General features: G+C 50.5%; 1 protein-coding gene across 3 annotated transcripts in view; it reads left to right on the forward strand.

The window, feature by feature from the left end:
* Positions 1–1,441: 1,441 nt before the first annotated feature.
* Positions 1,442–22,454, forward strand: part of Mroh2a (maestro heat like repeat family member 2A) — a 38,494-nt gene continuing 17,481 nt past the window's right edge. For 2 of the 3 annotated variants that reach the window (XM_087905245.1, XM_087905264.1), the window contains exons 1-24: positions 1,442–1,646; positions 2,497–2,595; positions 2,675–2,856; positions 4,759–4,890; positions 5,045–5,207; positions 7,616–7,714; positions 8,787–8,941; positions 9,411–9,554; positions 10,604–10,696; positions 10,868–10,946; positions 11,047–11,160; positions 12,307–12,383; positions 13,430–13,549; positions 13,839–13,949; positions 15,189–15,336; positions 16,390–16,430; positions 16,906–17,047; positions 17,302–17,354; positions 17,778–17,885; positions 18,607–18,726; positions 18,825–18,947; positions 20,157–20,309; positions 21,296–21,418; positions 22,295–22,374. In XM_087905245.1, coding sequence (XP_087761371.1) covers positions 2,511–2,595; positions 2,675–2,856; positions 4,759–4,890; positions 5,045–5,207; positions 7,616–7,714; positions 8,787–8,941; positions 9,411–9,554; positions 10,604–10,696; positions 10,868–10,946; positions 11,047–11,160; positions 12,307–12,383; positions 13,430–13,549; positions 13,839–13,949; positions 15,189–15,336; positions 16,390–16,430; positions 16,906–17,047; positions 17,302–17,354; positions 17,778–17,885; positions 18,607–18,726; positions 18,825–18,947; positions 20,157–20,309; positions 21,296–21,418; positions 22,295–22,374 — 2,645 coding nt within the window. In that variant the 5' untranslated portion in view covers positions 1,442–1,646; positions 2,497–2,510. The remainder of the gene's footprint in view (positions 1,647–2,496; positions 2,596–2,674; positions 2,857–4,758; positions 4,891–5,044; positions 5,208–7,615; positions 7,715–8,786; positions 8,942–9,410; positions 9,555–10,603; positions 10,697–10,867; positions 10,947–11,046; positions 11,161–12,306; positions 12,384–13,429; positions 13,550–13,838; positions 13,950–15,188; positions 15,337–16,389; positions 16,431–16,905; positions 17,048–17,301; positions 17,355–17,777; positions 17,886–18,606; positions 18,727–18,824; positions 18,948–20,156; positions 20,310–21,295; positions 21,419–22,294; positions 22,375–22,454) is intronic. The other variant, XM_087905256.1, reaches the window with a different exon arrangement.

Genomic DNA, 22,454 nt, shown 5'->3' on the forward strand with positions numbered 1-22,454 from the left:
TCACTGAGCCTTCTCTCCATCCTGGAATTCATTTTAATCCCTTAAACTGCATGGAGTAGAGCTGGGGTGTATGAGGAGTCAGGTGTTCCCTGGTGTTAGAAGTTAGCAAGTAGAGGTCCAGGAACTCTCTAATGGTTTGCTTCCTAATGTTATGATAAACATCACAGACAAAAGCCACTTGGGACGAGAAGAGTTTATTTGGCTTACACATCCTGATCACAGTCAGTTAAGGGAAGCCAAGGTAGGAGCCCAGAGGCAGGAGCTAAAGCAGAGGCCATGGAGGAATGCTGCTTCCTGGCTTGTTCTCATGGCTTTCTCAGTCTGTTTTTTTTTTTTCATATAACCCAGGACCACTTTTCTAGGGGTGGCATTGCCCACAGTGGGCTAGGCCCTCTAACATAATCATTAATCAAGAAATTTCCCTAGCAATGGGGAGATGGCTTAAATATTAAGGGCACCGACTACTCTTGCAGTATACTTGGGTACAATTCTCAGCACTTACATGGTGGCTCACAGTCATCTATAACTTTAGTTCCAGGTGGTCCAGTGCCCTCTTCTGAGCTCCATGGTTATCAGGCTCTCATATGTTGCACAAATATAATATTCAGGCAATACATCCACACACATAAATATTTTCTAAAGATTAAAAAAGATAATGTCCTACAGACACGCTTAAGCATTTTCTCAACTGGGGTTCCCATTTTCCAGATGACCCTAGCTTGTGTCAGACTGACAAAAAACAAAACAGAACAAAACAACAACATAACCATATAACTAGTACAAACTTCCACTTAGCAAGATGGACAGACTCAAGTTGGAATTGCAATAAAGGAACCTTGAGTCAATATGACTCTGAGTTTTATTCTGTTGACCTGAAATGCATGAATGCTCCTCGCTGTACAAACCACTAATCTTGACAAACTCTCTCAGCTACAGGTAACAGAGAGATATTTTGAGGTCCACTAGATTCAGGGAAGAATACCTATTCTTCTAGGTCTTTGGAGTTCCTTATCTTCTGAGATTCTCCCAGTGAGAACACACCTCCTCACGTGGTCTGTGGTCCAGTCATGAGAACACATGTCCTCACCCGGCCTGTGTTCCAGCCATGAGAACAACACCTGCTCGCCTAGCTTTGACTAGTCCTACTAATGAAAAAAGGAGTTCTTTCCCCACAGCCACACCTTTTCTCTCCCTTCCAGCTGCCTTGACTGCACCTTTCTATATGGGCTCTACTTCCACCCCTTCGGTACTCAGTTGTAACCCCCACTAACGATTCCCCTTTCCCAAACAGGCCACCATACATCAGCACACACCTCTGGGTACAGAAATGTTTAATGACAACTTGATACGGAGCTCTGATTTCAGTCCAGTGTACGCAAAGCTCTGGTTGGCAGGGCCCCAGGGAGGCAGTTGGACCTCAAAGTTCCAAGGGTCTGGGATCTAACGGTGATGGTTCTAAGAAAACTTCCTGTCCTGCCAGGAGTCCTGTTCCTCATGAGGATTACCATGGAGGAGCTTAACACTCTGCAGTGGACAGCTGATCCTGTTGTCACTGGTCATATTTTCATTGGTGCATATTAGACAAAGAGTGGTAATCTTCCTTGGCCAACATTTTTGTTCTACCCAGAAGAGGACTTCGAGACAAGGCCAGTATTTAGGTCCTGGGAATCCTCTAAAGAGCTACTCTGGGTTGAAGGTTGAGGAACTGGAGCCAGAGGAGGAAGGATCTGGGAGCTTTTGTCCTTCGTGTGGACATCTGTGCTGTCTTGTCACTCGTTAAGAAATTGTGGGAGTTGAACAGCCCTTGAAGTTTGTGAGCAGACTGAGTAATGTAGCCCCAATTTCTAATATCTAGAGAAGGAGGAGGGTCCCTTCTTTTCCTGGCATATTAATTGATTTATTGCTGCGTGACAAAGTATAACCCACTTAATGGATTGAAAGAGTACCCACAAACTATCTCAGCTTCCATGTGGGCAGGAATCTGGGTGGGACTTGCCTAGGTCCACTGCTCATGGTCTTAGAGGTTACAACCTAGCTGTTGGCAAGGCTGTTTCCTTTCTGCAGTATAAGGGCCTCTTCCCAGTGCATGGGATCGTTGTCAGAATTCAGTTCCTCTAGTTGTAGAACCGGTAACCCCAGTCTCATCCCATAGGCAGCATGCATCCCAACTCTTGCCGTTCAGCGATGGCAGAGTATCTTTTCCTAGTCTGTGAAGGGTCCCATGCAAAAGATGTGACCTTGGAGGTCAAGTCTTATCACCTTTGCTAACGATGCAACCAATTCAAGGGAGGAACGTCCTACAAGCATTGCATCTAATTTAACCCAGTTAAGACAGCACATCCTGTTCTCTTTGCTTTATTATGCTGGTTTAAATGGAGCCATGGGTGCTGCCCACACTGAAGGGAAAATTAAAAAAAAAAAGCCTATGAACTCCTGGGAGGTGATCTAAGGGAGTATCGCTATGCCAAGTATTTATTTATCTCATTCATCTCGAAGGAGTTTGGGGAGACATGGAAGAAGCAGCCACCGAGCTGAATGAAGATGTGTTGGAGGAAGCAGAGCATCTTCTTGAACCTCTGGAGCCAGAGGATGATGGTAAGGGAGTCAATCACATCACCATGTCACTGGTCCCTCTTGGCCACTCAACGCCATACCTCCACCATCTTTGTATCAGGTACATTCTTCCAAGTCACCAACCTCCTGAACATCATGGACAGTGAATCAGCAAAGACAGACACCACAGAGCCAGGCCTGGACATGCGGAAGACCTTGGCTTCAGTAATAATCACAGAGAAGGCTACCACTGATCCCTGCATGGTGATGAACGCCCTCATCCGCTGCCTGCAGGTGCCAGAGGTAAGGACACCCTCCCCTCCACACATCTCCTTAGATCAGATGGTTTTAGATGCCTGGGAGCCCACCTACCCTTCAGCACACCTTTTTGACAACCAAGGACACAATGTTAGGGGCCAAGAAGCAGAGATGGTTGGCAAAAGAGGTACTCATTCCTCAGGGCCAGTTGGGGTTAGGAATTTCATGTTTGGGAGGCTCAGTGTCTGGTGTGGCTGGGCACACTTGACTCTGGATTAGCTGGTGTTGTGGCCTGTTGAGGTTTCATGACAGCAAACCATAATCTGTGTGGCTGAAACACCAGAAATGGATTTTCTTTCCATTCTGCTTCCTCGAAGGCGTAGCCAAGGTGCCCACAGTTCAGGTTTCTGCTCTGAGGCTCTTCCTGGCTTGCTGACAGCTGTCTGACATCATCTTCATGGTTTTTCTTCTATGGAGAGCAAGGGAGTGGTGGGGGGGGCACCAGTTTCTCCAAACAGACACCAGTCCATTTGGGTTAGGCCCCCCCTTCTGATCTCATTAAGTCCCGATTGCCTCCCAAAGACCCTTCTCCAAAAGCCATTCAACTTAGGGGTCTTACATCAACATTTAGATTTTGAGGGAATTCAAGTGAGTCTATAACAGATTTCATTTTCTACTTCCAAAGGCCTGTACCCGGGCAACTGGTGAAGTATCTCTAGGTGTTGGCTACTGCTTGGAGGGGCAGGCTCTATAGCATTAGTCATCCCCAGACCTCAAAGCATCAGACAGCACAAGAAAGAAAACCAATTATTCACCAGCTTTTCCATGCTCTTTATGTATAAAGTACAAAGTGGACATGGAGCATAAACATTATACCTTGGTTTCCAAAGGTCCATGGGCCAGGGACAATTAGGAAAATGTCTCAAAAGGCTACTGAAGGGGCACTGATAATTATAAAGCCAAGGACTTGGTCTAGAGCCATGAAACACTTACTGAGCAGTGACCGTGGTCTGACTGTTTCTCTATGTCCAGAGTTCAATGTCTAGAGTTATGAAGCTGCATGTAAAATCATCTTAGGAGTGGCTTGTCGCACCTGAGTGAATAGGAGCCATCAAGCTGGCAAGACAGCTCAGGCAGCAAAGTGTTTGCCTTGCAAACCCACTTATGTGGGTTCAATCCTCAGAACCCACATAAGAAAGCTGGACATGGTGGTGTGCCTTTATAATCCCGGCAAGCAGGAGGCAGAGACATCAAGAGCTCTGGGTCTGGATGGAGGAGCCAGTCTAGCCACCTGGCAAGCTCTAGACCAGTGGGAGACACTGTTTAAAAAAAAAGAGGTGAATAACATTTGAGGAACAACACCCAAGGCTGTCTGTCCTCTGGCTTCCATATGCGTGCACATGCATATGCCCACATGCATGCATGCTCTGCCCCTACATGCACACAATAAGTCATTCTCAAATTTAGCTATCCAAATATGTTCTTGGGCACACAAGTTGTCTGTCCAACCCTATCCTAAATCAGGTCACCTTATCCGGTGCTAAAATGCTACCCACAGAGAAACTGTAGGAGAGCGAGAAATAGGTTTTCTGTCTTGAGTCCTTGGACAGGACAAAGAGCATGGGGAGCCTGCCTCTTGGTCTCTCAAGCCTGACAGCATTTGGTGTGTGAAGAGCATTGTGTGTTGACCATATGGCACCTGCTTGGCTGAATATTGACTGAGACAAGAGAAATCATTTGCAGGTCTTGGGGACAGCGAGTGTTAGACGAGTGGGCAGAATGAGGAAGGACTGGAGATGGAGGAGTGGGGGTCTGAGACCTGATGGCTGGAGTGAGAGTCCCTTGCTAGGTAGACAGAAGAAGGGAGGAGAGACAGGGAGGGGAGGGGACTGGTGGTGCTGGGTGGAAGGCACCGCCCCTACTGCCACCCGCCATGCTTGTCCCCAGATTTCTACCCAGCGCAAGGTGAACGTCTACAACATCCTGCAGGAGATCATCCAGCAGGAAGGGGAGATGGAGGAGCGCTGCATACAAAGGCTGGTGGCCATCGCCTCCAAGCAGATGAGGGATATCACAGAGGTAGCGGGGCCTGCATTCTATCGGGGCCTTCCTTCCGCAGGCCCAGGAGCTGGACTGCGGCTAACCCTGGCCCAGGCTGTCTCATGGGACTGAGGCGGGCTGAGCCTAATGGAGCCAGGAGGGCGGTAGTGGTGTCTTTCTTGTCCCCTTGCAGATGGAGGATTTCGAGACCGCGGAGGTGGCCAGTGAGACTCTGGTGGCTTTGTCCCGAAACCACTTCAGCTTGGTCATGTATGAACTGCAACATCATCTCAAGCCTCTCAACCTCACTGATGAGTTTGTCATTGTCACCTTGGCCAAGCTGGCCAACGGCAATGGTAAGGATCTGAGATCCCTACGCCAGTTCCTGGCCTGTTCGGGTTGGCCTAGGGCCCCTTCCTGCTCCCCTCTCTTCAGTTTATCTCGGTTTCTGGATCCATCCCTTCTGTTTCTCTTTCTCTGTGACTCCACTCTGTGCCTCGCTCTCACCACCAAGATTCCATTTCTGTGTCTCTCATTGTCTTTTTCCTTTGTTCTCTCACTCTCTTCTCCTCTCTCCCCGTTTACGTCTATACACACACCTCTGTCTCTCCACCTCTCTTTCTTGATTACTTTCTCCTTCTTTCCATCTATAAAAACATGCTGAGCTCCTGGCCCAGATGGCTTGTGGTGGGTGCTGGGTCCGAGTCATGAGGAAGACACGTGTGGCTCCTGTGTGACCAAGGAAGCCAGAAAACAACAGTTTCTGAGATGGCAGCTATGAAGAGGACAGCCAAGTCGACTGTTGGAGACCAGGAGAGGGGAGGGCTCTTAGTAAGATAGCCATTGTCTAGCTGAGACTGAAAGATGGGAGAAAAGCCCGTGGAGAACATGATGGAAGAGAAGTTGTGTGAACACCAAGTGCAAAGGATACAGGGCAGGAAGAACTTGAAGAATGAAGAGGTGCAGAGTGAGGCCATGGGCATTAAGTGAGGAACACAGGCGGAATCAGTATCCCCAGGACTCTAGGCTTCACCTTTAGTGAAGTAAGCTAGCAAAACTTTCTAAGCTGCAGTTGCCGGGTGGAATTCAGATTCCAGGGAGACTACTATGGCCACTGTGTAGATGGAAAAGGGATGGGAGATACCCAGTGGGAGAGGGCGGTGCTTGGGATGGGTAGTGGGCATCTGTGAGCGGGCCCTGCTTGAGGGGACTTGCTGGTGCTCTGAATGGAGGCGCGATGGGATCGGGCAGTGGTGTGTGGAGCATCACTCCCGAGACTGGAAGTACAGGGAGCGAGTTTGAGTGTTCAAGGAAGGATCTGTTGTTTTGGTTTTTGGTGTTTTGAGACAGGGTTTCTCCGTAGCTTTGGGGCCATTCCTGGAACTACCTCTTATAGACCAGGCTGGCCTCAAACTCACAGAGATCCACCTGCCTCTGCCTCCTGAGTGCTGGGATTAAAGGCATGTGCCACCACGGCCCAGCTCAAGGATCTGGTTTTGAGAACAGTCAACAGAGAGGCCAGGAGAGAATAGGATTTCTGTATGAAGAGGTCAGAGGTCAGGTCTGGCTGTGACCTTTCTATGGCCTTGACTTGTAAGTGGGTTTCAAAGCCATCATCACTAAGAGATAAGAAGGACTCAGCCTGAGGAAGCCCCAATGTAGTGGTGTCTTAGGAGGCATCCCTAGAGCACCCCAGGGTGGAATCAGGGACCTGGGAGAAAAGCAGTGCTGATGTTCCTCAATTTACAATAGCGCTACATTTGGATGGACCCATGGGAAAAGAAAATATACTTCGTTAAGATACACTGAACCCATTTGATGCACCAGCATCCTGGCTTAACCACATAGTGGACTGAGCTTAGTCTTTCTCTATAGGGGTGGGCTGCTTCGGGCTGTGAAAGAGGGGTATCTGCATCGTGTCAGTATAGGAAAAGGTCCAACCTCAGAGGTGGAAACAGGGCCTCTACTGAGGACAGATAGCTTTACATCAGTGAAGTCAGACCACTGAAACCAGAGCCACCTGTAGTTCAGAGGAGACCAAGGTGCCACACGTCCAATGCTTTAGAGGGAACAGTTGAAGGAGGGAGAAACATGGCCTGGCCTGCTGGGGATAGAAGCCTGGCTGGGAGCTGAGAAGTAAACGAGGTTGCAACTGGATGGCCTAGGGGCACAGGAGGACCAAGGTCCACAGCTACTAACACTGAAAGACCTGGAAAGCAGACCCAGCCAGGGAGACCAGTAGATAATTAGTTAATTACCAGAAACACGATTTTAGATAGAATCTGAGGAAGCGTGGAAGACTGTTCTCATCTTGAGGGATGGGGCCAGGATTGGAGCGATGGGTCTAGACTCTGGGGTCCACCATGGGATTCTCTCCATGTCTGTGAGTCCTGTCTTCTCTGTTCCTCCGTGGGTCCCCACAACATCTGCTATCATTCACCCAAGAATAGAGAAACTTGCTCTCCATAGTAGACATAGGCCCGTGAGACAGACATGCTCCCTGACTAGGACCCTCCCTTTCTTTCTATATCTACCTTCCTCTGTCCCCTCCTCTGTCCCTCCACTCTTCCCTGCTTCTCCTCTCATGCCTTTCCCCTTCTCTTGTTCTAAATTCATTCTCTTTAATCATGACTGCCCTCAGCCTATTTCCTGCCCTCTCAGCCTGGCTGGATTCCTGGTAGACTGTAGAATCTGCCGGTAGTAGGTGGCCTCTACTGCCTTCTCCCCTCTCACCCTTTCCCTGTGGCTTCTCAATGTCCTGCAGTGTTTGAGTTCATGCCGTACATGGGCATCACCTTGGCTACCATATTCACCATGTTGAGACTTGCCAATGAAGCCAAGATGCGCCAGGTGATCTGTAGCGGTGCGTGTCCCCTTTGGGCCCGTGGGTCAGAGGGAGGAAGGGGACGAGGAATGGGAAGAGGCTTTGTTGAATGAGAGGTGTGTTGGTTCCCACCCCAGCAGTTGTTCAGCCTCCTACTTTAGTCAGAATGTTGCTGTGATGAACACTATGGCCAAAGGCCAAACTGAAGGGTTTATTTTGGCTTACAGCTTGCTGTCCATTGTGAAGGGAAGTCAGGGCAGGGGTGTGGAGGCAGAAACTGAAGTAGAGGCCATAGAGGAAGGCTGCTTATTGGCTTGTTTTCCATGAATTGCTCAGCCTGCTTTCTTATACAACTAAGGACCACCTGCCCCAGGGTAGCATCTCCCACAGTGGGCTGGGCTCTCCCACATCAGCTGTGAATCAAGAAAAATTCCCTTCCCGTCCCGTCCTCCCCCACCCCTGCACCCCATGCCATGCTTGCTTATAGGCCAATCTGATGGAGGCATTTTATCAGTTGAGGTTCCCAGATGACTCCAGCTTGTGTTAAGTTGGTAAAAAACAAACAAACAAAAAACCACAAAACTAACCAGGATAGTCTGTGGGATACCTTGTAGGCAGGTGGCTGAGGCTTGTAGGTACACTTTAGAAGACCAGGGTTCTACTTGTGACTCTGTGCTAAAACTCTTCCGAGAAGGGTGAGGTGACAGATGGTTGTAGGGAGGAAACGGTGGGGAGAACATTCCCTGCTGGGCTTGGCTTGGAAGTCTTTGGAGGCCATTTAGCTCTGATCATCTGGCCTTGTGATTTGGTTATTTGACACCAGTTTGGGCCCAAACCCCCTGATGCCTGAGAAAAAGAAGGTCCTGTGTGTTCGCTGCTGCTCTTATTGAAATCCCTCTTATTGAAATGGCCCCATGCCGACTCTTCAGCCCCAAGAGGAAGGGCCCAGATATGCCTCTGTGCTCAATGTTCACAGGGACATACGGAATCAGGGGGCTGTGCTGGGTGAGCAGAGCAGAGAGGAGGGGGCTAAGTAACTCAGAGAGGTTCATAAGGAAGAAGTGGTTCCAACCCTAACCCCTCTGGTCCTACCTGCCTGTCCTGCTGCCAGCAGCCATGGAGACATTCTGTGAGACAGTGCAGTTTTACCTGAGGCATCTGGAGGACAGTCTGTACCCCGTGATGACTGAGGACCAGTTTGCTGTGAAGCTCTTCCCAATGTACCGGTACTTCGTGACAGTGTGGCTGCGTCACCAGGACCTCGAGGTGAGACTTGCTTTGCTCAGAGGCCCCTGCATTCCCTGGGTTGCGTTCCCCACAAGGTGCTGCCGGGCTTCTGGGTTCAGCCTCATTCCTGGAGCACCAGAGACCCTGGAACTCTGGGGATGCTGGATGGAGCGGACCCCGGAGGCTTGCTCTAAGGGCTGGACTGTGGGAACAACCCATAGAGAGCTTTCAGGTGGGGTCTTGAGACTTGAGGGCACTTGCTCCTTTCCAGATGATATTAGGATGTCTTGTCTATGAACTCTAAGAGGTAGGACCATTTACAAACAAGGAAACTGAGGCGCCAAAAGGTTTAGCACTTACTCAAGAACAATTTATGAATGGGACTCACATCTGATAGTCTGGCCCCACTGGGGCTTTAGGGTGAGGCCTGGGCACTATGTGATACTAGAGAGTATTGAGTGGCTAAGATCCTGGCCTTGCTGCGCCTCGCTGACCCCCTTCTATGCAGGTGAAACTGGCAGTCATCAAGTCTCTGAAGCCCATGCTGAGCCTTCTCCTGCCCAATGATGACCTGCGGGAACAGGTGTACGACTACATCCCCCTGCTGCTGGCCGAGTTTCAGGGCAGCCTGGAGGCCCTCTTCATCACACAGGTGAGGGCCAGACTCAAGAAACTCTGATCCTCAAGAATCCACAGGGTACCAGCAGGCCCAAGGCCTGTGCCCTACATGGTACTGGGGAACCTGAGACTATTGAAAACAACCTGTCATTTCAGGTAGAAGAATCTCAAAAGGTCCAGGAATCCATGGTGATGGGCATGGCTTTCCTTTAGATTTTTATGGTTGCTGTAACTAAGAACCTTGGGTCGTTTAGCCCCTTCAGCAGTTATACCCAAAGAGACTTTCTTTCTTTCTTTCTTTCTTTCTTTCTTTCTTTCTTTCTTTCTTTCTTTCTTTCTTTCTTTCTTCCTTCCTTCCTTCCTTCCTTCCCTTCTTCCTTCCTTCCTTTTTTTTCTTTTTTCTTCTTTTTTCTTTCAGTTTTTCAAGGCAGGGTTTCTCTGTAGCTTTGTGGCCTGTCTTGGAACTAGCTCTTGTAGACCAGGCTGGCCTCAAGCTCACAGAGATCCACCTGCCTCTGCCTCCGGAGTGCTAGGATTAAAGGCGTGTGCCACCACCTCCCGGCAAGACTTTATTGCTAAGTAAAAGGGCATAACCTAGAGTCCTGGATGATTTTTGGAGCCTTCACAGCCTCTGACATGTGTGAAGTGGAGATTTTGCCGGTTCTGAGTGAAGGCCTGGCCTGGGCTGACAAATGGCAGATCATGGGCCTTTCCTGTAAAGCAAGGAGCAGAAACGAGCAGAACAGATCTAGGGAACCACTGCATATATCACTGCGGATGAAGCATAGACTTTCATTCACACACACACCACAATAAACAAGAGAGGTTGAAAGAGCCTCGAATGCCTTCTTAGTGGCCCAGTGTGCCCTCTCAATGTTTATTGGGCACAGGAGTCGTCCAAGGCTGGTGGGAATGTAGGGTTGGATCCAGTCCATCCAATAGAAACTAAAGTTCTAAGTCTAGTTATCTGGAGAGGGACTGGGGTGGGACCGGGGAACCTGGACCATAACTCAGAGGCCTGCTGAGTAGCAAGCAACCCGAATGGAGCAGTCACCTGTGGCCTTCTGCCCATCCCTTTCACAGATCTTGAGGCAGATTCTAGAAGCATCAGTCACCACCAGCACCCCCATCCCTCCGATGCTGCTACACCCCATTTTCACAGAGTTGCATGTCCAGGTGAGGCCAGTGAGGGCATCCTCCAAGATAGTCAACAGGAAACCACCTTGGGATATGGTCCACCCCACCCCGCCACTGCATTCTGCTGGCATGCAGGCACATATCGGGCTGGACTGTCCATGTGGTCAGTGCCCTACAAGTTCCTAACTCTCCCTGCACACCATTCCCTAGGTGTGCACCAAAGCCCCAGTTCAGCAGCAGTTCAGCAGTCAGAACCTGATGGAGATCGTGCACTGCTTCGTAGCCCTGGGTGAGTTCTGCAGGGACCTGGGGAGGCCCAGCCCCTTGCTGAGTGCAGGAACCGAGGCAGGGCCTGTCAGCCCTGACCAAGTGCTCCTTCCGCCCCGCAGCCCGCTCCTACCCCAAGGAGTTGATGAAGTTCTTCTTCAGCCAGGTGGAGATGAGCAAAGAAGCTGTCCGCGTGGGGACACTGGCCCTGATCAGGGCGGTGGTGAGCGCAGATGGTGAGCTGGCTGGAGGGAACGGGCGCCATGGGCAGAGTGTAGGGGGAGAGGTAGTGGCACTCCTATCTGAGACATTGGCTCGCTGCCCTGTTTTGGTAGTCACTGTTGGATGGGCCAAGACTCTTGATTGCTTTTTATTGTTTAACCTTGAACTGAACCAGCACTGTGTCCCTTCCATACCTCTGCCCTCTGAGCTTGATTTTCACAGTCAGCCTGAATCTGAATCCTGCTACTGACCTCCAGTTCTATTGGAGGGTCAACCTTACAGGCATAACTTCAAGTCCACGGACTTAACGTTTACCCTCAGCATCCTCCATTCCCTTCTGACCTCTGCAGGCACTAGGAGCATACCTTGTGCAAGCATTCATTCAGGCAAAATGCTCACACACATAAAATAAAAATAAAGTAACCAAACAAACCATTATTACACAAATTGGGGGCTTGTATTTAGCCCGTGAACTATGCTTTGCTTGTTACTAGCCAGGGGCCACAAGAAACCAGTTCCTCACACTTCATTGATGGGTTCAAATTGCTAAACGATTCTGGGTGCTTTGTTGGATAGGGACCAAATCTTGGGTTTAACAATCTTTTTGGTAATTGTCTCAAGGCAATAATTACCCAAAAATAAGTGGACCAAGATACTCATTAAAGCATTGCACTAAAGCAATGTACCAAAGTAGCCTAGACAGAGGCTGGGGTAAGGTGCTTGTCATCCAAGGATTAACTACCTGCATTCAGATGCCCAACACCCCCGTTAAAAAGCTGGCTCTAAAAGGTTATGTCTGTAACCCACACTGGGGGGGGGGTCACAAACAAGTGGACCCCTGGAACTCATTAGTCAGCCAGCTTAGCTGAACTGAACTCAAAGTCCAGTGAGAGATGCTTTTGTAGAAACAAGGTGTGGTGGTGGTGGGGTGATAGAGGAAGACATAGGGCATGAACCTCTGCCCTCCACCTGGCCACGCATGTGTGTGAATGTGGTTCTGGGAGAGAAAGCTGTGCTCAGGGAGAACCTACCAGTGAGGGTCCTAAGGAAGTGACTCTGAGTCTGTAGTCTGTGAGAGGGAATTGAACATGACGTGTCAGGGACAAGCCACCTAGTGTCTTCCTGAGCCTTAGCCCCCCAGGCCGGTCTTTCTCTTTCAGACCCCAAAATGAACATCAAGACCATCTACCTGGCCATCCGCGTCGTCAAGAACACTCTTTCGGACACTCGGTCCAAGGTAATAACCCTGTCGGAGTAGTGAGGGCTGAGGGGCGGACACCTCAGATGGAAGAGTCTGAAGTGGAGACAAGGCAAAGTTGAGGCACCGAGATGCTCCCTATCCAGCACCAGGGATTTCCCAAGCAGTATGCCTGGACTCTGCTTTGCAGGGAGGAAAGTTCCCAAGACACACGGAGTTTGTCTAGTAGTCTTTACTGCTTGTGAGAAAAGTAAGTGTGGAACATGTTTCTCAGTATCCTCTCCGCTAACTAACGCTGTGGTCCACGGCTAGCTTGGAGTGCCGTTCTCACTGGGAAAGCGGTACCCAGGAGGGAATAGTCACAAAAGCACTAAGGAACATGGGGCGGGGCGTGTTGGGACTAGATTAAAACAGAGCTATCTTCAAACTCTGGATATCGCTCAGACACAAGAAAAACTACTAGTTTTGTGCCCCACCCAGAGAAAAAAAATAGGTTTCTCAACCAAAGCTGCTAAGACTAGCCAATGTAAGAAGGGGTTGAAGATGTCTGTGAAGGGCCCAGCTGAGGCAGGCACTCACGAGAGTGAACTGCAGAAGGATGTTCCACCATGAGGAAAGGGGTGATGGCCAGAATGGCTAGTAGCCAGCCATCCTCTGAAATCCCTCCCAGTCACGTGCACCTGTGGCGACCGCCTCGGCAGCAAGGAAGATGCAACACCGGACTCTTCTTTCTGTGGTTTATTCAGGAACCTTGAACAATCTTCTGACCCTCTCGCCCCGGGGAAAGCCAGCCCATAGCTTAAGTACCCTCTGGGTAGTTAACCCTGGCATGCTACGTGGGGAATGCAGATAGGTCCACATACGTGGAAGCAAGCCAGATCTCTAGCCTTAGCCTTATAAGGAGTTGTTTGTGCCAGGGAGCACTCACCTTCTGGGAGGTGGAAAGCGGAAATGAGCGCCATCTTTAAGGCACGGAACCACGCAGCTCCCTACATGCACCCACAGTTCCCACAGTGTTTTCTGTCACAAGAATACTCCACGCTGAAGCCTGACCTTCCCCAGCTGCCCCCACCCTGTCCCCACAGGTCCGGATGGCAATTCTACGAATCATTGGCCAGCTGGTTCTGTCAGGTTTTCAGGAGAAGATCAAAGGCTGGGGACTGAAATACGTGTCTGTACAGCTTACCTTATCTACCTACAAGCTGGTGAGTGGCCCCAACCCTCAGCCCCTCAGGACAGCGGCAAATGCTGAGCAAAGAACACCTGGCTGAGTACCCGTTCAGACCCGTGTACTCATAGTTAGCCCGCAGGTATGGACCGGGCTTGTGCTGGCTCCCAGATCCTGCAGGTATGGACTGGGCTTGTGCTGGCTCCCAGGAATGAGGCCCAGGCACAGACCTCAACATCCTAGGACTCTGTCTGGATGGGGAGCAAAGCAGACTATCCCTGAGACCACGCCCCCACCTGCAGGAATGTCTTGATTCTGTCTTCTAGACAAACCGCCGGGAATGCTTTTATCAGAGGGACTTGGAAGAAAAGATGGTCCACAAAGTCACCATGGATACTGTGAAGATCATAACTTCTTCTATCAGTGGCATGACCAACGTGAGTTCACGCCCCACCCAGTGGGCTACCATAGCCATGATGATAGCGCCTGGCCACATTTTGAAGGCTGGTAGAAGAACCTAGCTGTACTCTATCTCTGAACCCCCGGTGGCTAGAGCAGTGACTGGCACACAGTAGGTCTCAAAACATAGCACTTGCCTTTTTGCCTGAAGTATGCCCATTGTTTTTAAAATGCCTTTGGGAGACAGTCTCCAGTTCAGTGAGTTCAGCTAGGAAGACTCGAAATGACCTCCCGGGTTACAGGAGAAATAAGTGTACCAGATTTTAACTGCAATAGATGAGACACAGCAAACAGCAGGTGGAAAATATGACAGCATCAAGGAAGGAATGAATGATTGTCCATAAAGTAAAGCCATAGGTGGGATGCTTCCTATCTAGGCTGGAGATGTGAGCTAGAAGCTGCAAGCTGGAAGGTATAAGATGGAGGGTGAAAGCTATAGGCTGCAAGCTGGAAGGAAGGTGCAAGCTGGAGGCTGCAACCTGGAGGATGCAAGCTGGAGGCTGCAACCTGGAGGGAGGGTGCAAGCTGAAGGCTGCAAGCTGGAGGGAGGCTGCAGCCTGGAGGATGCAAGCTGGAGGGTGAAAACTGGGGAATACAATCTGGAAGGTGCAAGCTATAGGCTGCAAGTTGGAGGGAGGATGCAAGCTGGAGGCTGCAACCTAGAGGGTGCAAGCTGGAGTTGTAGGTAGCTGAGAAGGCTGCCACTTGTGGCAAAATTTCTTTTTCTGAAATGTTTTCTTCAGGCCTTTCGACTGCCTGCATTCAAGGGCAATCTTTATGGATTGTGAATTTTCACAGCTATGTGACATGCGCACAATCATGACAGACTAGTATTTGGCTTGAATAGCCAACTTGACAAATAAATCTGAATATCACAACAGGCAAGCACCGCTGGATTATCTGACTAGTTAGCAATTCAGAGAATCTGGGACCTAGAGGAAGGCCCTGGCCAAAGGATGTACTGGATATAGAATGGATATGAGGCCACCAGAACTGGACAGATGCCATCTGGATGCCTCTGAAAAAGGCCAAGGTGGGCAGGAAAGTCAGTTGAGTGCTGAGCTTGTGAGAGTTTGGGATAGAGGCCAGGTAAGGTCCAAACCTACCACAGATACCAGGAGGGAGTCTACAGGGTTTTAACCTGGGTGGAGTCTTGCCAATACTGGGGAGACATAGACTATTTCTAATTCTGACCCCCCTTCACATCCCTGCCCCAGGAGTTCTGGGTGAGACTGCTGTGCTACATCATGGAGACCGATTACACAGAGGCCTTGACCCCCATCTGTATCAGTCTCACGAACCTAGCAGAGAACCAGATTCATGGCAAAGATACGGAAGCTGGAATGGCGGGAAAGAGCAAGCATGGTGGGTGGTATCCCTGGGTCAACTAGTCAAAATGGGCAGGTGGATTGACTCCTTGTGACCCTCCTCACAGTGTCTTTATCAACCAAAGCCCCCTTCTCCGGGGAACATCCAGAATCTTCCCTGCCAAGTCTGGAGAAGGTTCAAACCTTGTAGACTCCCTCCTGATAGCTCATCCATCATATTCCCAGATCCTCAGCTCTCACCCTGGGCAGGGGCAAGGAGGGGACTCCTGAACCTAGCTCTAGCTGTGGCCTTTATGGGACTTTGCCCTACTCGGCTTCTCTGAGTCACCTAGAGCAACTGTAGCACCCCAACCAATTTTTCTGTCAGCTGACCCTACTGTGGTCCTCTCGGGGCAGGCACTGTCAACACAAGCTCCCGAGGGACCATACCCATCTACATCATGTCTCTGCTCTCCCCCTTCCCTACTATTTCTGGTCCCAAAGGGGCTTCACAGGCTCAGGCATGACTGGTGGTAGGGGGACTTAGGGGGATCTTTCCTATCAAGGGTGACAAAGGGCATGGCCTGTTGTCTGAGTTCAGGCTGTGACACTTAAGTGACCCACCCGCGTCACTGTGGTCTTTCAACCTTGACTCTCCTGGGTCTCCACACCTGTAGCAGCCCAGCCCTGGCCCCTCCCTTTCCCATCCATCTGCACAATGTTGCTCTGTTTTTCAGGGTTCACTGGTTCCTAAGGCTAATAGACTGGACAAGAGGGGGTCAGGGTAGGGAATCAAGTTACTGCTAGTTGGAGAAAGGCCAAGGTGTACAGCAGGAGCTATGACATTGCCCTGGCATGCCCATTCAAACATAAGCATTCACAACCTGAAAAGATGTCATCTAGACCCTATCTACGAGCCAAAACTTCCCTCCTTTCTGGAAGGAGGCAATGGCATCCTTCATAAGAAAACCCCCTGGGCAGAGCAGTCTTCATCTGGGGTGAGGGTAATAATTCCGGGAAATCACCTTCAAAAGTGTCTCCTTTGGGGGATAGAGGACATGTCTTGACATTGGCTAGGCATCCTCACCGGGGGTTTCTCTTGCTTCCTCAGTGGACCTGCCAGCACCCCAGAAGCTCCTGGCCCGTCTCCTGGTGAGTGGCTGACATACTCTGACATGGTACATGCATGCCTCTTCCTTGAGATTATTCTCAGTGCTCCAGAGGGAGGGGGAACCAGGATGCACTGAGGAAGTTGAATATTAGGCAGAGCAGTGTCCCAAGGTCTGTACTGTTCTTCCTGAGATGAGACTCCAGGATGCTCAGATGTCCTGGTCGGGATCTGCTCTCAGATTCCTATGCCAAGAACACCACCCATAGCCTGTCTGTCCCCAGATAGGCTCAGTCCTGTGGGCACTAATCAGTGCTCTTCTCAGGGTCAGGGAGGAAGCCGGGTCTGGCCTTTCATCCCTTCCTCCCTGCAGTGTCCCCTACAGGGACCTGTCTGTGCTGGAAATCCATGGGCTCCATTTGAAAACCATATACCTTGCTCAGTTTCCTCTTTACAAGAAAGACATTGAACTCCAGATGCCTGACCCCTGCTCCATTGCCTTATTGTGGGACCCTCCAGGTGCTGATGTCATCGCCCTACAAAGGAGAAGGTCGTGGGATCGCCATGCTCAACCTCCTGAGGACCCTAAGCCAGAGCATTGCCCCCTCCATGGCTGACATGTGGGAGCAGGAGATCCCGCTGCTGGTCCAGTATCTGGAAGGTGAGGTGCCCACTCTGTGTGTATGCTGGGGCACCAACCAGACATGTGACTTGAATGACAGGAACCTAGGGGCTGGTGGACCTGAACAGACTTCCTTTGGTGTTAAGGGGATGCCTGCCTTGGGTAGGTGGGAAGGCAAAGATTGAATGTGATGAGCTCATGCATGGAGGGCCTCAGATACTGGGACCAGGAACCTTACCCAGGGGGAGCAGGGGAAGAGAGCAGACTGTGAGGCCATGCATACTCTCCTGCAGAACACACTGAGTTCACCTGGAACCAGGAGGCCTGGGAGGATAAGCTAATTCAGGTAAAGGGGCAAGCTGTCTGCTGAGGCCAGGGGAAGGGAGAAGTGAAAGAACACGTGGGAGGGCATTTGATGGGGTTGACATGTGGATCAGTCTAGGGTCATGTAAAGGACACATGCCCACCTGTCAGGGCTGACTTGGCAAGATGGCGTGTGTGTCTGTGTGGATCAGGAAGGGAGAACCAAGTGAGCCAAGTGCCTGGAAAGGCAGCAGGAAAATCCTGCCCCACCAGTGACCTCAAAAGCCATGGCTGTGCTCCAGACAATGTTAGTGCTAGGCTGGAGACCCATCGGCTGAATGTTTCAGAGGTTTAGTGGCCCAAAAAGAGCAAGCTCACGTTCAAGGTCACATAGCATTCCCAGAACCCAGCTGAGAGCAAGGCTGGGGTCACTTGCCTCTGCCCACCGAAGTCTTCCACTTCCCAGTTTCTGAGAAACTCCCTCAAGAAGACCCGTGGCACCAGCTGGAGCCTACGCCTCAGCAAAGAGTTGAACAACCAGCTTGAGACCTTTGACAGCCCCTCTTTGGAAAAGGTTTGTCCTCACAGGGACCTCTGAGTTCAGGCAGGGAGGGGCCTCCGGGGTGGGAGAGGCTTTTGATTTTTACATCTGATCAGGCAGCCTTACAACTACTAGAAGGAAAGGACACGATCATGATCGAGTCCAGTGATTTGTTTTTTTTCTTTAAACGTTTCTTGTTTGTCTTCCACATTCTGGTCCATGGTCACATGTGCATTTTTTTTTTTTGGTGTGTGTGTGAAAGTTTTTTCCTTGTTCTTTCTTTGTAAAACTATAAAAATAGTTGAAAGACATCAAAGAGGAGCTTGGTAACTAGAAAGCATCCCATGCTCATGGATAGAGCTAAGATGGTGACCCTCAGTGTGTTTCCAGGCTCAGCATCACCTCTGTCCTGAAGCCACCATCCCCTCATACTGACACATCAAAACAAGGCTATTCCATCTCTTGCTGTTATCTTCTGTCAGGAAGTAGCTGGGTTTGTGGGTGGGGACGTATCTGATTGAACGTGTATAGGAAAGGAGTCGGCCTCCACTATTGAAGCGTATAATATGCTTGCCCTTACATAGTCTGACTTCCCAGAACAAACTGAATATTTATTTTTAAAGGATGTAGAAAATGCATATAAATGTCTGTTTTAAAAAGTCAGAACTGTGGGTCAAATGCTCCCCAATAGCGTCTCCCAGAGTCCGGGAGTAGAAAGGCCTGAGGTCTTTCCTCCCCCCTCCCACCTCTCCAGGGTTTTCTATACAGGGCCTTGGGCTTCACCTTAGGCATGGGCCTGGAGGCCGACAGGGTGGAGGTGCTGCTGCTGGAGCTGCTGTACAAGACAGACTATAGCAACGACTTCGACCGGGAGGTGAGGATACCCTCAGCCCCTCTTACCTACGATCTTCTGTGATCGGGGCGCATGTGGGTTTATGTGTCCGCCCTCACCCTGGCGGGGCTTCCCTGCAGGGTGTCATCCTGTGCTTTGGCCTGTGTGCCCGGGGCCAGGTGAAGACAGTGTTGAATGTGCTTCACGACTTCGAAGAGAGGATCCAGGAGTCAGAGCAGTCCTGGCAAATTGGTGCCTGGAGGGTAAGGCTCCTCGCTGTAAGGCTGGGTGGCGGGCCTCGAAGGCAGCACTCCCGGGAAAGAAGCCGAGATCTCGCAGGGATCATCTGGGGTAGGCTGCTCATCTGAGGTAGGCTGCTTGAGTCATCCATGGCTGGGGCCACGCACAGGTGGAGCACCTGTGATGTCACGCAGCTTCCCCGAGACACCTGCAGAGCATCCCCAGTGATCAGTTCTGGTGTAAGGTCCAACCCGTGGCTTGATTTGCAGTCATTTTGCTCAAGGCAGTTGAAGAAATAAGGCTGAGTCCAGCAACTACCAACTAGGGAGTTAAAAGACCCATCCCCTTGTCGTCCCTTCTTTATGGCAAAATGAAGGAGCACTTGGCACAGAATTTAATGAACTCATCATCACAATGGTGATTTTTACGGCTCTGGAGAGTGTTTATCTAATGCTTAGCCAGCTCCCCACAGCTGCCTAAGTATGGCGTGTGCAGCGAGCCTCTGCTTAGGAGGTCCATACCAGCCTCCTCTCACAGCTAATGGGTGGTCCTAGCATGTGTCCCAGTGCTGAAGCTTCCCAGGGTGGGTAGATCCTGATCGGTCTGGTTCAGTCCTTCTTGCCCAGTGCCTGGTAAGTAATTTGTGCCTGATAAAACCACTAAAGTGTAAGTGTTTGAGAAAATGAATGAGGGCTTTAGCACCCAAAGAACAGTCTGTTGAAGACCCTATACGGATTTAACAGCTTCTTCAATCACAGACTGTCCCCCACACAACCAGTGCAGCACCTGCACCCTCCTTGTGGGGAATTGAGTACTCCCTGCTCCTTGCGAGTCCTTCTCTTTTTATTTTTCCTATTTTTCATGTGTGTGTGGTATGAATATGTACATATGCATATTTGCACGTGTAGAGGCATATGTGTGCAAGTACACATGTGTGTGCATGCATGTGGAGACCTTAGCTCCATCCCCAACCACTCTTTTGCTTATTCACCGAAACTGGATCTCTCAGTCAAACCCAGAGCTTGCTAATATGACTAAACCTTGCCAGCCATCATGCTCTGGGGATGCTCTGTTCCTGCCTTCTGAGGCTAGAATTACAACTGGGCCATCACACCGACCCAGCATTTATGTATGTTCTGGGAGTCTAACCCCGGTCCTCACACTTGTGTGACAAGCCTTTTAGCCACTGAGCCATCTCTCCAGTCCTCTTATCGTCTTTTGCCCTCATGCAGAAGGACCACCCCTGGAGGCGAGAGACTGTGAAGAGCGCCCTTATGGTGATGTACAGCTGTGTGTCCTCTTACTGCCACCCCCAAATGCTCCTCACCCATGTGGACAGCCCCATCACTGCCAAGATCATCCACCACTACTCCAGCAGCTGCCAGGTAACCCGCAAACGGTTCTGGGCTCTTCCTTAGACTCCCGTGGTGGAGAGTCAGCCTGCGCTGTGCACGGGATGCGACACTCAGGAGATCTCTAGGGGTCCGACTTGATCATCCTCTGGGGAATACATTGCTCACTCTTGAGCTTGGGGTCACACTCGGGACCAGGGAACAGACCTCTTCCGAGTGCTGCGGGTGACCTTGGCTCCCCAGAAGTACAAAGTGAGCCCCAATTCTTCCCATACTCTCCTACACTGTCACACTTACCTCATACAGGAGGATAGGGGTTGTCTTCAAAAAGTCACAAAAGTGTGGGGCACTTTGTTGGAAAGGAAAGCAGACGGAAGTGGAAGAATTTATTGTTCAACGCTGTGGTAAAATACACTCCGTGGGAGGTGGGGAGGTGACACTCCGTGGGAGGTGGGGAGGTGACTTAGTCACTAAAAGTGTTCGCTGCACAAGTATAAGGGCCTAAGTTCAGATCCCCGGCTCCCAAGAAAAAGCTAATATGGCAGCAAAGATCTGCAATCTCAGTGCTGACGGTGTGGGGATAGGAGGCTCCATCCAGTCTGGCCGAATTGTCAGCTCCAGGCTTAACCAGAGACCCTGTCTCAAAAAATAAAATAAAGAGTGATTGAGGAAGATACTCAACACTAATCTCCAGCTTCCACACATGCACACACATGCACACACACGCACACACACGCACACACACACACACACACACACACACACACACACCACGTATGCACATGCACGTGAACCATGAAAAGACACACAGAACATAAAAATGACCACTGTGGCCATTTTCCAAACCCAGTTCACTGTGGCTGAGGAACAGACAGGGAAGGGGGCTGTTACTCAGAGCATCCCTGATGTGGAGGCTTCTTCAGAGAAGGGGAAGGATTCAGGAGAGAGGGCCATGGCTCAGGGCTCTTGTTAAGTCTTTTGCAAACAGGTTCTCCCTCATGTTCTTCCTCTGGCCATAGGACATCAGCCTCAAAATGGCCTTCATGAAGAGTGTTGTGCAGGTCACCAAGGCCATCAAAAGCATCCAGGACCTGGAGGACTTCCAGTTTACCCACAAGTCTGCTCTTACTAGCCTCATTGTTGTAAGTGGAGCAGGGATCTCCAGTGGGACAGAGCTCCCCAGTCGCCCTGGTCGAGGTCCTTTGGGGGATATTTGGGACATATCTCTGGGGGCTGTAAAGCCTTCCTGCCTGACTCTCATCTGCCGGACTGTAGGCTCTGAGGATGACTTTGGTATATCACAGAGGGTTTCACAGTCACAAAAGAGTGGGAAAAACTAGGGCAAGGCTTGTGCCCAGTGGAGCCCAGAAGAAGCCAGCTCAGGGATCAGCGGCAGACAGAGGCCCAGTCAGGATGGGTGGGAGTGAGCGGGTGAAGGGCACAGCCTCAGTACTTTTTCACAGGAAGAGACAGAGGCCATTGAGAACCAGGACTTAGAGTATCTTCAGCACAGAGCCTTGGTGAAGTTTAGAAAGGGTCAACCATCTACAGGATGATAGAACTCATACATCAGCCAATCCCTGGTCCCCAAATGTCCCCACTCTCTCATAGCTGACAAAAAATGGGGTCTTAAAGACCACCTATACTGCACCAGAAGCAGTCCTTGGGGGAAAGAGAGGTGCAGGAGAAACGAGGAAGTGAGTGTTCATTGACTCCCAGTCACTTTACAAAAGCCTAGCGCAATAAAAAAAATCAAGTCTTGTATAGGACAAGGGAACTTGGGCTTGGGAAAGTGCATCGTGTGGCCAAGGACACACATCAAGTCACTGGTGGCCCTGGGGGAGAAACCTAGGCCCACTGTGTAGCCTCCTCCCTCCCCTGCGCTTTGCTGCCAAATGAGCATTAAGTACAAAGGCCCAGGTCCTTCTTATCCTGGCACCAGGTCATGTCATTGCCCTCTGTGCCCTTACTCAGCTTCTGGGTGACCAACAGTTCAAAACCCTTCTTGTGCTGGACAGGCGATCATCAAAGCAGAACCGCCTGACCACTTGGCTTCTCCAGTGAGGTCAATGGCCATGGATGCTCTCTCACAACTGAGGTGAGCTGGGGCGGGGCCTGCCGGAGCTCCTACTGCCTCCCGATGATAGGACAAACTCCGTGACCGCCCCTCAGTGCTTC

Source organism: Myodes glareolus, chromosome 1 (genome assembly GCF_982192425.1).
Source record: "Myodes glareolus chromosome 1, mMyoGla1.1, whole genome shotgun sequence".
NCBI classification, from domain to species: Eukaryota; Metazoa; Chordata; class Mammalia; order Rodentia; family Cricetidae; genus Myodes; species Myodes glareolus.